The following is an 18,170-nucleotide window of genomic DNA, read 5'->3' as shown; positions in this document are numbered from 1 at the left end:
GTCAACAAACATCCAGTATATCTGACTGAATTTCATTTTAATTTCTTGGTTGTTTTTTCTTTACGTGTTCTTTCCATTTAATTTTTGCGTCTAGTGTCATATCCAAATATTTAGCGGCGTTAAGATACTAGACAGGACAGCCTGAAGTTTTGTGGTTGCCTTTAATTCTGTTTCTGCCGTGGTAAGAACTGCCGTATCGTCGGCGAAGGTAGCTATCGTTGCATCTGCAGAACATGGAATGTCTCTTGTATATAGTAGATATAATATTGGGCCAAGGATACTACCTTGTGGAACCCCAGCTCTTATTGAACGTAGCGTGGAATAGTTATCTGCAATTTTTACACGAATATGTCGTTGACTTAGATATGATTTTAAAATCTCGTAAGCAATGTGTGGAGCCGGAGTCGGAGTCTTGGAGTCGGAGTCTGAAGATTTTGCTGGAGTCTGAGTCGTAAAAATTTTGCTCGACTCCGACTCCGGCTAAACCAATTTTTTTAAAACACTTCACATTTTTGAAACTAAGCAAGTTTTTACGCAAATTAGTTTCCATTGCGTTATTCATTCGATCACTGTACAGCATGATTGTAAATGAAAATCAACTTCCAATTACGGCTATCTTTTTATGTTTCCTAGAATGTTAGACTAGCAGATGGGCTAGATCGATCCATTTTAATGCCCATATCAATTTATTTGAAATATTTCGAACAATTGAAATTATTTTTTTTTTTAAATTTTATTTTAAGGGTATATACATATGTGGAATATTGACAGAAAATTTTTTCAAAGTTGTTTGTTATAGAAATTTTTGTCAAAATGTTATTTCTATAAAAAATTTTGTCAACATTTTATTTCTATAAAAAATATATTCAAAATTTTGTTACTATAGAAATATTTTTTGTTCTATAGAAAATTTAGTAAAAATTTTATTTCTATAGAAAATTGAGTGAAAATTTTGTTTCTATAGAATATTTTGCAAAATTTTATATCTATAGAAAATTTTGTTTGTTACACAAAAATTTTTTCAAAATTTTATTTCTATTGATAATTTTATTTCTATAAAAATTTAAGTCAAAATTTTATTTCTATAGAAAATTTTGCCAAAATTTTATAGTAATAGATTTTTTTATTATAAAATTTGGTCAAAATTTTATTTCTATAGAAAATTTTGCCAAAATTTTATAGTAATATATTTTTTTATTAGAAAATTTGGTCAAAATTTTATTTCTATAGAAAATTTAGTCAAAATTTTGTTTCTGTAGAATATTTTGCAGAATTTTATTTACTACACAAAAATTTTTCTAAAATTGTTTTTTTATTGATAATTTTTTCAAAATTTTATTTCTATAAGAAAATATTCTCAAATTTTATTTTTATAGCAAATTTTCTCAAAATTTTTTTTTCTTACTGATGCTCATTGGTATAAATTTTTTTTTTCATAAAAAATTGTTTTTTTATTGATAATTTTTTCAAAATTTTATTTCTATAAGAAAAAATTGTCAAATTTTATTTCTATAGCAAATTATCTCAAAATTTTTTTTCTTACTGATGCTCATTGATACTCACTGCTATAAAAAATGTATTCAAAATTTTATTACTATAGAAATATTTTTTTCTATATAAAATTTAGTCAAAATTTTTTTTCTATAGAAAATTTTGTTTCTATATAATAGTTTGCAAAATTTTATTTCTATAGAAAATTTTGCAAAATTTTGTTTGCTACACAATTTTTTTTAATTGTATTTCTATTGATAATTTTTTCAAACTTTTATTTCTATAAAAAATTTTGCCAAATTTTATTTCTATAAAAATTTTATTCAAAATTTTATTTCTACATATTTGGTCAAAATTTGATTTCTATAGAAAATTTTGTCAAAAATTTAATTTCTATAGAAAATTTAGTCGAAATTTTATTTACTAGACAAAAATTTTTCCAAAAGTGTATGCTCACTGATACTCACTGCTAAGTCGAAAACTTGTAGAAATGACTCAAATTTTCAAATTTTTCAATGAATGAATCATAAAGTCATTTATGCGAAATTGTCTAAACAATTATAAATATTTCCCAAATATTGCCCGAGATTTTGTAGAAGTCTGATTTGAGATTTTATCAAAATGTACATCTAAATACAAAGTTGTGCAGAGTATATTATAATCGGCCCGTCCGACTTAGACTTTCCTTGCATTTTTATTTTTTGTTAAAAGTGTGTTACGTCCCATAACGTAAGATTTAAATTTTAAGTACATAGATTTTGTAGAAGTATATACAATTTTGTCTAAATCGATTCAGATTCAAATTCATGCATATGGGAATATAAACCTTTATATAGCCCGCAGCAAATTTAAAGGATTTGAGATAGTATCAATAATTTTGGTCCACAAATACATATACTGTTGGTATCTTCTCATATTATGATGGGTATTTATATCATTATTTTATTTATTAAACATTGCCCTAAATTTGAAATATAGAGTTCAATTGACATCTAATGTGAAATTAAGACCTTTTTTGCACACATAAATAAATACGATACTTTATATCGATCCACTTACGGTACCCCCACAATAGAACTACAAATTAGTGGTATTAAAATGAGATTTAGTTATATTACCCGGAGTCGACTCCGGAGTCGGAGTCGAGCTGATGAAAAATGCTGGATTCGGAGTCGGAGTCGAGCAAAATTGGCTCGACTCCACAGCCCTGCTCGTAAGACTCTATTGGGAGATCATTGTATAGTTTACATAAGAGTCCCTCATGCCAGACTTTGTCAAGTGCTTGTCCTACATCCAGAAATACTGCGGAGCAGACACATTTGTTTTCGATAGCGTTCTCAGCTACATCAACAATTCGGTGAATTTGCTGTATCGTCGAATGTTCAGTTCTGAACCCAAATTGATGATTTGGGATAAGATTTCGATTACATATGATAACTTGGAGTCTTTTCAATAATAACTTTTCAAAAATTTTGGACATAACAGGCAATAAAGTGACATAACAGGCAATAAAGTACGATGTTAACTCGTGTTCAGGTTTTGCTGGTTTTTGAATTAGAATTATTTCAGCCACTTTCCATTCCAGTGGGACATATCTTAAACGAAAGCTTGAATTTATTATGTGCAGTAACTTTTGTTTTGCTAGAATTGGGAGATGCTTGAATATTGTGCCCGATATCAAATCGTAGCCTGGTGCCTTTTTTGCGCTTAGATCTCTTGTTATTACGTTTTGCAACTCTTTCAGTGTAACAGGTTTAATCTTAAGACTATCTTGCTTTTCAATTTTACTTATGTTTTCATTATCCGATTTTCTTTCCGGCAGTTTAAAAATATCGTAGAAGTGATTTGCAAATACTTCCACCTTTTCAGCTCCTTTGTTAATCCAAACGCCATTCTTACTTTTAATTGGAGGTATACTGGGGGTGGATTGGTTAAATTGTCGTGTAGCTTTCCATAAGCTATAATTAGCCGAGTTGGTTGGTAAAATAACAATCAACGTTTATGATCTGAAACCATAATGGTTTCGAATTAAAATAATTCCGCTACCGGGACTCGAATCTGGATTGTCTGCTCCATACGCGCTAAGAACGTCTACCGAATATTTTAAGATTTTTCTTGGCCAAAGAAACACGAAATGCGTTCATGAAATCGTGAACATTTCGTTTTGATTTTTCGTGAACGTTTCCATTTCATTTTGTTACCGTCCGTTCACGATTTTGGAAATTAGTTTTTTCTATTAGTGTACACAGAATAAATATTGCCGAAATTGTTTTCATTACATGTTTAATTGAATTTGAAAAAAAATAATCAATTTTAAATTTAATTTATCTCAATCCGTTGCACTTTTGCACCTGGGAAATTTTGCAGAGCAAGGTTGAAATGGCCAAAGTTGAATTATGTCTGCGATGGATGTACATTTTTTGGGGATAAAAATGTGCTCACTTAAAAATGTTTGGATTTTTTAACATTTATTTAAAAAAATATATATATTTAAAAAATAATTAATTAAAAACGTCTTTTGATTTATTTTTGCTGATTTGATCTGAGAAGTTTGAAGAAATCGTGGTATTCAGGACACAAAATTTTCACGTTCGTAGTTTTATCGTGAATAGTGGAAATTGTGGAATTGTAGTGGATATCCGAACATTGGCGTATGTTTATTTTCCTTTTTTGTAGCATAAATGCCTATAGCACTAATTTCGTAGATTGTTGGTCCGGAGAGAAAAAAAAATACTCCTGCTTTTTTAAAGTTCATTCACAAAAAAAAGCTTACTTGCTGACTGAAAAATTTGGACCTTCCCCTAAGGATTTTGGAGCCAAGGATGCGACTTCTTTAAAATAAGGAAGTTTTTAGGGATCTATCTGTTCGATTCAAAGAAGAATAACTAATAGTTAGTGCTACCTGCTAATCAGATGTTTTGGATAGAATTCCAGAGCAAAAATATTGTGGTTAACTCATACAAATTTTGTATTGAGTACTGAAAATAAAACTGACCTAATATCAATCTTGTAAAGTATTTGTTTTGATGCTTTGAAGACCTTGAAATACAAAGAAAAAAAATAAAACAATTTCTAAAAAGTTCAAAGTATTGAGTTACATACAATTCGAATAGAAATTTTGCTATCTGAATGTTCTTATTACCAAAATTGTTAAAATATGTAAAAGATATCAGATAACAAATCACTCATATATAAATTGTCTATTTAATTTTTGTTTTTCGTTTCGAAATTCCTCACAATCAAGATGGGAAATTTTTGTTTTGTAGTCTTATCGAAATTTGGTGATTTTTCGATTCGATTCCAAGATGCGAAGATATGAAAATATACTGAAAAGTATAAATAATGATATTGATCAAGTTAATGGAATCAGTTCATCATATTCATCACTTAGCAACGTATATTTTGGAAGGATGAAAGGTGAGTGAGAAAGAGGATACTCCATGGATATATTAATGGATACACGCCAACAACAAAAAAAATCCTTTGCTTCGAAAAGAAAATTTCGAATTTCTTCAAGCTCTTCAAGAATTTTCTGTAAAGGGTCTCTATTAGAGGCAAATAACAGTGATTAGTGATAATCGTTGGTTTGTTTCCTGTATATTCGGATTTATTTGGCCTTTAATGTAATTTCATTTCGGAGCAAAGTAATATTTTTCTGTGTGTATAAATTCCTAAAGAAATTATTCGGGATTTCCTAATTTTTTTCTCAATTAATGTATTTTTCAGTTACTGGACTGTTTTTGATTGCCTTTGGTTTCCTTGCCACGGCTCAGGCCTCAAAAAGGGATTATGCCTTAAAATGTGCTCACGAAGAAATGGGCATACGCTGGCCCAGTTATAAAAGCAATGCCGAATACTATGTCTGCCATCGTGTGGGCGAAAGACCTATGGTTATGAACTGTAATCCTGGTGAGGTCTTTACATTTGTCTTGCAAGTCTGTACCAGTCCCACAAAATATATCCCAGCTCCAGCCTTGGAAATATTGCCTACATCATCACCATTGAATGGTTTACATTTACCCAGTCATAATAACCACCATCCAGATGCCTTTAGACCTTTGGAAATTGTTAATCGTCCACCAATTTTCGGTGAAGTAAATCATCAAGCTGTACCACCAATTATGCCTGAAATTCCACCAATGGAAAACGAGGATATTCCCAAGCCTCCTATGGTATTGATTCCCAATAGCGACAACAACAACAACAACAAAGAAACCGAAGAAGTGAAAGAGAATGAAGTAGAGGCTGCAGTTGAATCTGTTAAACCTGCCCCACCCATGCCACCAACTCCAGCTCCAACACCTCCAGTGGTTGACCCCAATGCCGCCGAGGAAAGTGTTAAGAAACCAGGTATGCCCAAGAAACCCACCGCGGAAAAGAAAAAATCTTCCCTTAAGCCCACTAAGAGTGAGAAGAAAAAGCCCACCGATACTAAAGACATTAAAAAATCACCCAAGAAACCCTCCAAGAGTCCAGCTAAGACACCAAAGAAACCAGCTCCAGCACCTAAGAAATCCCCTAAATCTCCCAAAAAAGAATAGATTGATGGGGTGATTTTTATTTCTTTGATAATTTTTCTTAATTTTAATTCAATTACATTTAACATTGCTAAAGCACAGATATTTTTTTTTCTTCGAAAATTAGAACATTTAAATTTTATTTTTTATTTAAAATAAAGACTATGCAATGGAGATACACATACATACATGGACATAAATATCTAAGAAAAATACAAATAAATAATATATATTGGGAGTGTTTTTGTTAAAAATAAAAAAATAAAACAAAAGATTTGATAAAATTTCCTTACTATACTATTGAGAGGGTTAGTAGAAAGCCGAAAATGAAATCTTGATTTTTTTTAACCATATAAAGGATAAAAGTTTCCCTGAATCACGGGAATTGTAATGTATCCATAATTTCCAGGTGGCATAAAAATGGTTCCAGGAAAATGAGTCGCAAAATCCAAATGAAACAGGGCCACAAAAGTGGAGCGATGCTTCACCCAGGGGAGGAATATGATCACCCCAAACATATCAAAATTTTATTTCTATAGAAAATTTTGTGAAAATTTTATTTCTATAGAATATGTTGTCAAAATTTTATTTTTTTGAAAATTTTATTTGGATGGAAAATTTTGTCAAAATTTTATGTCTATAACAAATTTCGTGAAATGTTATGTCTATAGATATTTTTTTCATAATTTTATTTCTATATAAAATTTTGTAACAATTTTATTTCTATAGAAAATTTTGGGAAAATTTTATTTCTATAGAAAATTTTATGAAAATTTTATTTCTATAGAAAAATTTGCCAAAATTTTATTTCCATAGAAAATTTGCAAATTTTAGTTCTACAAAAAATTTTGTCAATTTTTTTTATAGCATATTTTGTCAAAATTTTATTTCTACAGAAAATTTTATCAATTTTTTTGTAGACAATTTTGTCAAAATTTTATTTCTACAGAAAATTTTGTCAAAATTTTATTTCTATAGAAAATTTTGTCAAAATTGTATTTCCATAGAAAGTTTTGTCAAAATTTCTATAGAAAAGTTTGTCAACATTTTATTTCTATAGAAAATTTTATCAAAATTTTATTATTTAAAGTTCAAGTGTAATTCACTTTGGGTTTAGTGAATAACCCGAATTTATTCAGATAATTGGTTAATAGTTTTGCTGCAAGTAGAGGTGGATGCTGCAAGATGAGGAATGTGATAATTCCGAAACGTGCGTATATCCAAAATAAATTTGACAAACATTCTTTTCCTCTGTTGGTTAAGCTACTCTTGTAGTTTAGTCAATGCAATGGTTTTAAGCTGAGATCAAAACAACAAATATGATTGAACAACAAACCAACAATAAAAAACAAAATTTTATTATTTCCATAGAAAATTTTGTGAAAACTTTATTTTTATAGAAAATTTTGTCAAAATTTTATTTTTATAGAAAATTTTGTAAAATTTTATTTCTATTGAAAATTTTGTCAACATTTTATTTCTATTGAAGATTTATCAATATTTTATTTCTATAGACAATTCTGTCAGGATTTTATTTCTATCGAAATTTTTGTCAAAATATTATTTCTATAGAAAATTTTGTCAAAACTTTGTTTTTATAGAAAATGTTGTCAAAACTTTATTTCTATAGAAAATTTTGTCAACATTTTATTTCTATAGAAAATGTTGTCAAAACTTTATTTTTATAGAAAATGTTGTCAAAATTTTATTTCTATTGAAAATTTTGTCAAAAATTTACTTCTATAGGAAATTTTGACAACATTTTATTTCTATAGAAAATTTTGACAGCATTTTATTTCTATAGAAAATTTTGTCAAAATGTTATTTCAATAGAAAATTTTGCCAAAATTTTGTTTCTATAAAAAAATTTAAACAATTTTGTCAAAAATTTATTTCTGTAGAAAGTTTTGTCAACATTTTATTTCTATAGAAAATTTTGTCAAAATTTTATTTCTATAGAATATTTTGTCAAAATTTTAGTTCTATAGAATATTTTGTCGAAATTTTAGTTCTATTCTATTTAATTTCTATAGAACTTTTTATTTTTTTATTGCTATAGAAAATTTGGTCAAATTTTAGTTTAGTTCTGAGTAGCAAAATCCAAATGAAACATGGCCACGAAAGTGGAGCGATGCTTCACCCACACTGAAAAAAAAGCATACTCGGTTCTAAAGATTTTGTCTTTACTTTAAAAAATTTGGTATTGATTCCGAGCCAAAGAAGCGGAGAATACAAGTAAGGATACTTTTAAGACACAATTCTCTTTTAAATTTAGGTTTTGTGTACTTGCTTCTAGGAAGCAAATTTTAATTTTTCGCTTTCTCAGCTTTTTTTCTTCATATGCTATCAAAGTCCTTTAAAAACGAGTTAACGGCAACTTTATTTTCCAAATTAGGACTCGACTTCCAGTAGAAATTATGCTATGTTTGAAGTAAAAAACTTCTTTAAAATACAGTTTTGAAAAACATGTCCTATATTTGAACGATTTTTTGCTTTGTAGTCAAGATGCAAAAATACAACAAATTTAAAGACAATTTCATTAAATTTAAAGAATTTTTCTGAATTATTAAAGTCAAGTTGACCTAAGCCTATAATTTTTTTCTTTCATGTAAAGATACCCATTTTTAAGTCAAATCACTTAATTATAAGGACAATACGACTCCACTGAAAAGTTTATCGACTTTTGGACAAGGAAAATAACTTTATTTTAGAGAAATGCGTTTTCTATGCTAAGCAAAATTTGTATTCGTATTTTAAAGACATGAAATCTTTGACCTCACGACAATATTTTTTTCAGTGCAGGGGAGGAATATGATCACCCCAAACATACCAAATTTTATTTCTATGGATATGGAATTTTATTAAAATTATATTAAAAATTTATTTCAATGGAATTTTATTAAAATTATATTAAAAATTTATTTCAATAGAAAATTTTGTCAAAATATTATTTCTATAGAAAATTTTGTCAAAATTTTATTTCAATAGAAAATTTTGCCAAAATTTTATTTCTATAGAAAATTTTGCCAAAATTTTATTTCTATAGAAAATTTTGTTCAAATTGTATTTCTATAGAAAATTTTGTCAAAATTTTATTTCTATAGAAAATTTTGTCCAAAGTTTATTTCTATACAAAATTTTGTAAAAATTTTATTCCTAGAGAAAATTTTGTCAAAATTTTATTTCTAAAAACAAATTGGTCAAACTTTTATTTCTATAAACAAATTTGTCAAAATTTTATTTCTATAAACAATTTTGTCAAAATATTATTTCTATAGAAAATGTTGTCAAAATTTTATTGCTACACTGACAAAAATACTTACGTGATCTGAAAGATTTCGTAACCTAAATTTTATTTCTAATTTTGTGAAAATTTTATTTCTATAGAAAATTTTATTAAAATTATATTAGAATTTTATTTCCATAGAAAATTTTATCAAAATTTTATTTCTATAAAAAATTTGTCAAAATTTTATTTCTATAGTTATTTTTTCAAAATTGTATTTTTGTATAAAATTTTGTAAAAATTTTATTTTTATATAAAATTTTGTAAAAATTTTATTCTATAGAAAATTTTATGAAAATTTTATTTCTATAGAATATTTTGTCCAAATTTTATTTCTGTAGAAAATTTTGTCAAAATTTTATTTCTATAGAAAATATTATCAAATTTTTATTTTTTTTTGTTAAAATTTTATTTCTATAGAAAATTTTGTCAAAATTTTATTTCTATAAACAATTTTGTCAAAATATTATTTCTATAGAAAATTTTGTCAAAAAATTTTTTTTGTTAAAATTTTATTTCTATAGAAAATTTTGTCCAAATTTTATTTCTATAAACAATTTTGTCAAAATATTATTTCTATAGAAAATTTTGTCAAAATTTTATTTCTATAAACAATTTTGTCAAAATATTATATCTATAGAAAATTCAAAATTGTCAAAAATTTATTTCTATAGAAAAATTTTTTCAAAATTTTATTTCTATAGAGAAATTTGCCAGAATTTTATTTCTATAGAAAATTTTGTCAAAATATTATTTCTATAGAAAATTTTGCCAAATTTTATTTCAATAGAAAATTTTGTCTAAATTTTATTCCTATAGAAAATTTTTTCAACATTTTATTTCTATTGAAGATTTGTCAACATTTTGTTTCTATAGAAAATTGTGTCAAATTTTTTTTTTTTTATAGAAAATGTTGTCAAAACTTTATTTCTATAAAAAATTTTGTAAAAAATTTATTTCTATAGAAAATTTTGTCAAAATTTTATTTCTATAGAAAATTTTGTCAAAATTTTATTTCTATAGAAAATTTTGTCAAAATTTTATTTCTATAAACAAATTTTTCAAAATTTTATTTCTATAAATAATTTTGTCAAAATATTTTTTCTATAAAAAATTTTGTCAAAATTTTATTGCTACACTGAAAAAAATATTTACGTGATATTAAAGATTTCGTAACCTAAATTTTATTTCTAATTTTGTGAAAATTTTATTTCTATAGAAAATTTTATTAAAATTATATTAGAATTTTATTTCCATAGAAAATTTTGTCAAAATTTTATTTCTATAAAAAATTTGTCAAAATTTTATTTCTATAGATATTTTTTCAAAATTTTATTTTTATATAAAATTTTGTAACAATTTTATTCTATAGAAAATTTTATGAAAATTTTATTTCTATAGAATATTTTGTCAAAATTTTATTTCTATAGAAAATTTTGTCAAAATTTTATTTCTATAGAAAATTTTATCAAATTTTTATTTTTTTTGTTAAAATTTTATTTCTATAGAAAATTTTGTCAAAATTGTATTTCTATAAACAATTTTGTCAAAATATTATTTCTGTAGAAAATTTTGTCAAAATTTTATTTTTTTTGTTAAAATTTTATTTCTATAGAAAATTTTGTCAAAATTTTATTTCTATAGAAAATTTTGTCAAAATATTATTTCTATAGAAAATTTTGTCAAAATTTTATTTCTATAAACAATTTTGTCAAAATATTATATCTATAGAAAATTCAAAATTGTCAAAAATTTATTTCTATAGAAAATTTTTTCAAAATGTTATTTCTATAGAGAAATTTGTCAGAATTTTCTTTCTATAGAAAATTTTGTCAAAATATTATTTCTATAGAAAATTTTGCCAAATTTTATTTCAATAGAAAATTTTGTCAAAATTTTATTTCTATAGAAAATTTTGTCAACATTTTATTTCTATTGAAGATTTGTCAACATTTTGTTTCTATAGAAAATTGTGTCAAAATTTTTTTTTTAGAAAATGTTGTCAAAACTTTATTTCTATAAAAAATTTTGTAAAAAATTTATTTCTATAGAAAATTTTGTCAAAATTTTATTTCTAAAAACAAATTAGTCAAAATTTTATTTCTATAGAAAATTTTGTCAAAATTTTATTTCTATAAACAAATTTTTCAAAATTTTATTTCTATAAATAATATTTCTACACTGAAAAAAAATTTATGTGATATTAAAGATTTCGTAACCTAAATTTTAGGACAAAATATTAAGGACAAATTTCTTTTAAATAATGAAATTTTAATTAAAATAAAGTTTATAATCTTTGCTTCAATGTTTTTTTCATTAAATTTAGGACACAAATTTTATAAATTTGCGTCCCTCCGCTAAAGTCCCATGTCTTTGAACTAAGGCTAATTTTCCTTAAAGTCAAGAAACACATTTTTGATTTCTTTAAATCCTTAAATTAACTGAAATTTTGAAACTTTAGATTTAAGATAAAAACTCTTCAAATATAGGCTAATACCTATTTTAAGGATTTAACGTCTTTGGTTTAAAGTTTTTTTTTGGAATTAAGAAAATATTTTTTACTTTGAAGTATCCATTATAATTTGGATTTTTAAACTGGCATTTGCTTGTACGTGAGTACCTTTATTAATAAACCGCGAAAATAGAATGAAAATTTGATAGATATAAAGCCAGATAGGTCGCTAAACAATTTCTTTATTTTAAAGAAGCTGTTTCTTTGGCTCGGAATCAATACCAAAATCCTTAAGGGAAGGTCAAAATCTTTTTTTTGAGTGTATAGAATATTTTGTCAAAATTTTATTTCTATAGAAAATTTTGTCAAAATTTAATTTCTATAGAAATTTTTATCAAAATTTTACTTCAATACAAAATTTTGTCAAAATTTTACTTTAATAGAAAATTTTATCAAAATTTTATTGATATAGAAAATTTTATCAAAATTTTATTGCTATAGAAAATTTTATCAAAATTTTATTGCTATAGAAAATTTTGTCATATTTTAGTTCTACAGACTTTTTGTCAAAATTTTAGTTCTATTGAACATTTTGTCAAATTTTTATTTCTGTAGAAAATTTTGTCAAAATTTTATTGCTATATAAATTTTTATTAAAATTTTATTGCTATAGAAATTTTTATAAAAATGTTATTGCTATAGAAATTTTTTTTTTTAAATTTTATTGCTATAGAAAATTTTGTCAAAATTTTAGTTTTACAGAAAATTTTGTCAAAATTTTATTTCTATAGAAAATTTTGTCAAAATTTTATTTCTATAGAAAATGTTTTCAACATTTTATTTATAGAAAAAATTTGTAAAGTACATCTTAGTTATTTTTCAAAAATCTACCAAAACATCAAGAATTCTACTAATCTTACAAACAGTAAATAACCTTCCAGTTTTTGGTTTCCTCCCAAACCAGACTAAAATGTTTTTTCAACGGGATAATCCACCGTTGAAAAAATTTTTGGTGCATGGTCGAAACTGGGTTTGAACCCACGACCCTGTGTATGCAAGGCGGGTATGCTAACCATTGCACCACAAGCAACTATAGATGCAAACGTCTGATGGAAAAGGGTATATAAACTTCGGCTCGGCTGAACTTCTGTGATTAAGACGCAAAACTACACACACAAAAATTTTTTCTGATTCAATTACGAAATTAATTGATCCAATTAATTTTTAATTGAAATGTCTTCGATCACAGAAATGATAGTATCAATTAAAAAATTAATTGAAGGTCAATTAAAAAGTTAATTGATCCAATTAAAAAATTAATTGATACTATTATTTTTGTGATTGATTTTTGTTTCAATTAAAAAATTTGTTGAATCAATTAAATTTTTAATTGAATATTTTTTCAAACTCAATTAAAATTTTAATTGGAAAATTTTTCGTGAAATTTTTTTGTGTGTAGGCATGAAAATGCTTATATTATTATTATTAGCTGTCGATATTTATCACTAAATTTCATTCTACGAGTATATATTTAACCCGAATTTGGAACACTTCTATTTTGTGCTAATTATAACAATTTTTTCGTCGTCTACAGAGAATGACATCCATTATCGTAAACAGAAGTAATTATCGATGATAATGTGTTTTTAACAACATTCATTAGTCATCAATCAAAATGAATTTATTAATACAAGTGATTAGGATTTCAAAGAATTTCCATTGTTGATAAAATGAAGGCGAAGATTAAAATTCTTTAATGCGCTTACTTAAATAATTTCGAATTTTGAACTATTTTGTTAGCAGTTCGTCAGGCAACGCAGAAGGTTATCATGTGGTGAATTTAGCTCAGGTCATATTGTAAATTTGCTAGCAAAAAAATTGAATCCAAATATACCTTAATGTCTTTGGTTCCCAAAAAATGATGTTTCTTTAAAATAAGGATATTTTTAAAGAAGCTACACAGGTCTCATTCATTGGATTTTCAGTCACTTTTTGCGATATATTAACAAAGCTGATCACGTAAAAATCAAAATTATAACAGATAATTCAACGTAAACAATGTTTTCAAAATTACAAAAAACAAAACTTTAAACGAAATTATAAATAAATTTTAGTCTATATTTGAAGTTTTATTCATTTTTAAACGAAAGATTCTATATCTCAGTTTATTTAAAGATTATTTCTTTAAATCACAAATATATTCCTTTAACGTAAAAAAATTCGCCTTACTCCAAAGATATACGACATTACCGGAGAGATGCAATTTTCGAAGATTTGTGTTTTCCATTTAAAGGAACAAATTTAAGGCAAATATTGTGAAATTTCACTGAAAACAAATATTTACGTGGTATTAAAGATTACGCAACATAAATTTTAGGATGCACAATTTACCCAATATTAAGGACAAAATAATGAAAAAGATTTTTATTAAATTTAGGACACAAATTTTGGAAATTTGAAGGGACATTCTTTAAAATAGTATGTTTTTGAACTAAGGCAAATATTTCTTAAAGCAAAAAAAAACATTTTTTGATTTAAGGAAATCGTCTTTAAATTACCTGATATATTGAATCCTTTGATTTAAGATAAAAAGGTTTCAAATATCAGATTATACTTACTTTGAGGATTTTGCATCTTTGGTTTAAAGTTCTTTTTTTGTAGAATTAAGAAAACATTTTTTACTATGAAGTATCTTTTATAATTTGGTTTTGTAAACAATAATTTGTTTATACGGGAATAAATGAAATCTGTTACCTAATATTTTTAAAAAATATTTTTAATTTAGAGAAAAAGATGCAGTTTATCGGCTTGGAATCAATACAAAATTCCTTAAGGAAGGTCAATATCTTTGGATCCAAGTAAACTTTTGTGCGTGTTCCTTTTTTAACGCATGCTGAAAACATTCAAATTTGCATAGAATAAAAAGAGACGGTATGCAAATTTGATCGTTTAACATCGTGACGGAGAGGATGATCTCCAAAATTCCTAATGCCAGCATTTCTTAGCTGACATACCCAGCAAAAATTTTGGAAGTTCTTCTAAAGTCACTTCCAAAAATGTCCTCCCAACGATGTTCTTTATTTTAACTGCACAGGAAGTTCATTTCAGCCAATTTTTTTTTTTAAACTGTTTTTTTCATATTTGTAATGGGAAACATGTTTTTTTTCAAATATGTTAAAAACAGATTAAGAATTAATAAAATGGTATAAATTATTTAAATTATGCCCAAAAGCATGCTAAATCCATTCTAGAAAAATTGCGAATTTTTGATGTCAAACGTTCGAGACTAAAATAAAAATTATTAAAAATTATTTATTTGTCAAAATATCACAAAATTTCTTAATTTTGTAATTTTCACTATTTTTTTCCATTCGGTTGAAATTTGGTACGAGATGTTAGTATATGGTATCCAACAACCATGCAGGAATTGGTTCCTATCAGCCCATGATTATATATAGCTCCCATATAAACCGATCCCCAGATTTGACCTCCGGTGCCTTTTGGAGAAGCAAAATTCATGCGATCTGCTTGAAATTTGGTACGTGGTGATCGTATATAACAACCATGCCAAAAGTGGTCCATATCAGTCCATAATCATATATAGCCCCATAGAAACCGATCCCGAGATTTGGTTTTGGAGCCTCTTGGAGGAGCAAATTTCATCAGAGTGAGTTGAAATTTGGTACATTGTGCTACTATATGGTCGTTAACAACCATGCGTAACTATAAATCGATTTCCAATCACACAAAAATTGGTCCATATCAAGTTCATAATTGTATATAGCCCCCATATAAGCGACCCCCATATTTCAATTCTGGCTCTCTACGTACCGTGCACAAAGTCCATATTGATTCGTAATTATTTGTAGACTTAACTATACATAACTTTTTTGTCGAATATATACCACGTATGGACTAACTCACAATTTAGAAAACGATGTTAAGAAGTTTTAAGATACCACAACCCAAGTAATTCGATTGTGGATGACAGTCTTTCGTAGAAGTTTCTACGCAATCCATTGTGGAGGGTACATAAGATTCGGCCTTGCCGAACTTACGGCCGTATATAAAGGGTGATTCTTTTGAGGTTAGGATTTTCATGCATTAGTATTTGACAGATCACGTGGGATTTCAGACATGGTGTCAAAGAGAAAGATGCTCAGTATGATTTGACATTTCATCATGAATAGACTTACGATCTGCCACAACGTCGAATTTTCAGTGAATGGGCCCTAGAAAAGTTGGCAGAAAATCCGCTTTTTTATCGACAAATTTTGTTCAGCGATGAGGCTCATTTCTGGTTGAATGGCTACGTAAATAAGCAAAATTGCCGCATTTGGAGTGAAGAGCAACCAGAAGCCGTTCAAGAACTGCCCATGCATCCCGAAAAATGCACTGTTTGGTGTGGTTTGTACGCTGGTGGAATCATTGGACCGTATTTTTTCAAAGATGCTGTTGGACGCAACGTTACGGTGAATGGCGATCGCTATCGTTCGATGCTAACAAACTTTTTGTTGCCAAAAATGGAAGAACTGAACTTGGTTGACATGTGGTTTCAACAAGATGGCGCTACATGCCACACAGCTCGCGATTCTATGGCCATTTTGAGGGAAAACTTCGGAGAACAATTCATCTCAAGAAATGGACCGGTAAGTTGGCCACCAAGATCATGCGATTTGACGCCTTTAGACTATTTTTTGTGGGGCTACGTCAAGTCTAAAGTCTACAGAAATAAGCCAGCAACTATTCCAGCTTTGGAAGACAACATTTCCGAAGAAATTCGGGCTATTCCGGCCGAAATGCTCGAAAAAGTTGCCCAAAATTGGACTTTCCTAATGGACCACCTAAGACGCAGCCGCGGTCAACATTTAAATGAAATTATCTTCAAAAAGTAAATGTCATGGACCAATCTAACATTTCAAATAAAGAACCGATGAGATTTTGCAAATTTTATGCGTTTTTTTTTTTAAAAAGTTATCAAGCTCTTAACAAATCACCCTTTACTTGTTTTAATTAATTAATTTAGAAATATAAAATTATTTGCAATCAATTCCTTGGATCTTTTCCATCCATTATTTTGCAAGACTTGGTCAGAATATAATCGTCTTCCTAAATATATTTGTAATTTTAATTTAGTGTTTTGGTGAAAACCCCGAACATAACAGGTTGGCTGATAAGCCCCCGGTCTAACAAAGAAAACACATTTTTTTTGTCAAAATTCGTTTTTATTATTCAACATAGTTCCCTTCAAGAGCGATACAACAATTATAACGACCTTCCAATTTTTTGATACCATTTTGGTAGTACTCCTTCGGTTTTGCTTCAAAATAGGTCTCAGTTTCGGCGATCACCTCTTCATTGCAGCCAAATTTTTTCCCTGCGAGCATCCTTTTGAGGTCTGAGAACAAGAAAAAGTCGCTGGGGGCCAGATCTGGAGAATACGGTGGGTGGGGAAGCAATTCGAAGCCCAATTCATGAATTTTTGCCATCGTTCTCAATGACTTGTGGCACGGTGCGTTGTCTTGGTGGAACAACACTTTTTTCTTCTTCATATGGGGCCGTTTTGCCGCGATTTCGACCTTCAAACGCTCCAATAACACCATATATTAGTCACTGTTGATGGGTTTTCCCTTCTCAAGATAATCGATACAAATTATTCCATACGCATCCCAAAAAAACAAAGGCCATTACTTTGCCAGCGGACTTTTGAGTCTTTGCACGCTTCGGAGACGGTTCACCGGTCGCTGTCCACTCAGCAGACTGTCGATTGGACTCAGGAGTGTAATGATGGAGCCATGTTTCATCCATTGTCACATATCGACGGAACTTCCGCATATCCAAATATTGATAAACGATATGACCAACACGTTCCTTTGATAATTTTAAGGCCTCTGCTATCTCGATGAACTTCATTTCACGGTCATTCAAAATCATTTTGTGGATTTTTTTGATGTTTTCGTCGGTAACAACCTCTTTCGGGCGTCCACTGCGTTCACCGTCCTCCGTGCTCATTTCACCACGCTTGAATTTTTCATACCAATCAATTATTTTTGATTTCCCTGGGGCAGAGTCCGGAAACTCATTATCAAGCCAAGTTTTTGCTTCCACCGTATTTTTCCCTTCAGAAAACTGTATTTTATCAAAACACGAAATTCCTTTTTTTCCATTTTTTTCACAATAACAAAAGTTGCTTCACAAAAGACACTCTATCTCACAAACTAATTGACTTACAGACGTCAAATTTTGACACGAATCGTTTGAAGGTTGGTACTATATAAAAATAATATGCACTTAATACTAGCGACGCCATCTATGTGTCAGACCGGGGACTTATCAGCCAACCTGTTATTACTCACCTATAAGAACTAAGGCAACTGTTAACGCTTACGGAGCAGACAATCCAGGTTCGAGTCACGGTAGCGGA

General features: G+C 27.6%; 2 protein-coding genes across 2 annotated transcripts in view; one reads left to right on the top strand and one right to left on the bottom strand.

Annotated features, from left to right (window-relative positions):
• The window catches only part of ChAT (Choline acetyltransferase), a 64,170-nt gene that overhangs the window by 13,316 nt on the left and 32,684 nt on the right, over window positions 1–18,170 (bottom strand). The window lies entirely within an intron of this gene.
• Window positions 234–6,156, top strand: LOC142219888 (uncharacterized). Its single transcript, XM_075288653.1, has 2 exons — window positions 234–381; window positions 5,218–6,156. The coding sequence occupies exons 1-2, from the start codon at window positions 234–236 to the stop codon at window positions 6,030–6,032; spliced, it is 963 nt and encodes a 320-aa protein (XP_075144768.1). The 3' UTR covers window positions 6,033–6,156.

The sequence above is a fragment of the Haematobia irritans genome, chromosome 1 (assembly GCF_050003625.1).
Source record: "Haematobia irritans isolate KBUSLIRL chromosome 1, ASM5000362v1, whole genome shotgun sequence".
NCBI lineage: Eukaryota > Metazoa > Arthropoda > Insecta > Diptera > Muscidae > Haematobia > Haematobia irritans.
This window is presented reverse-complemented; position numbering and strand designations above follow the sequence as displayed.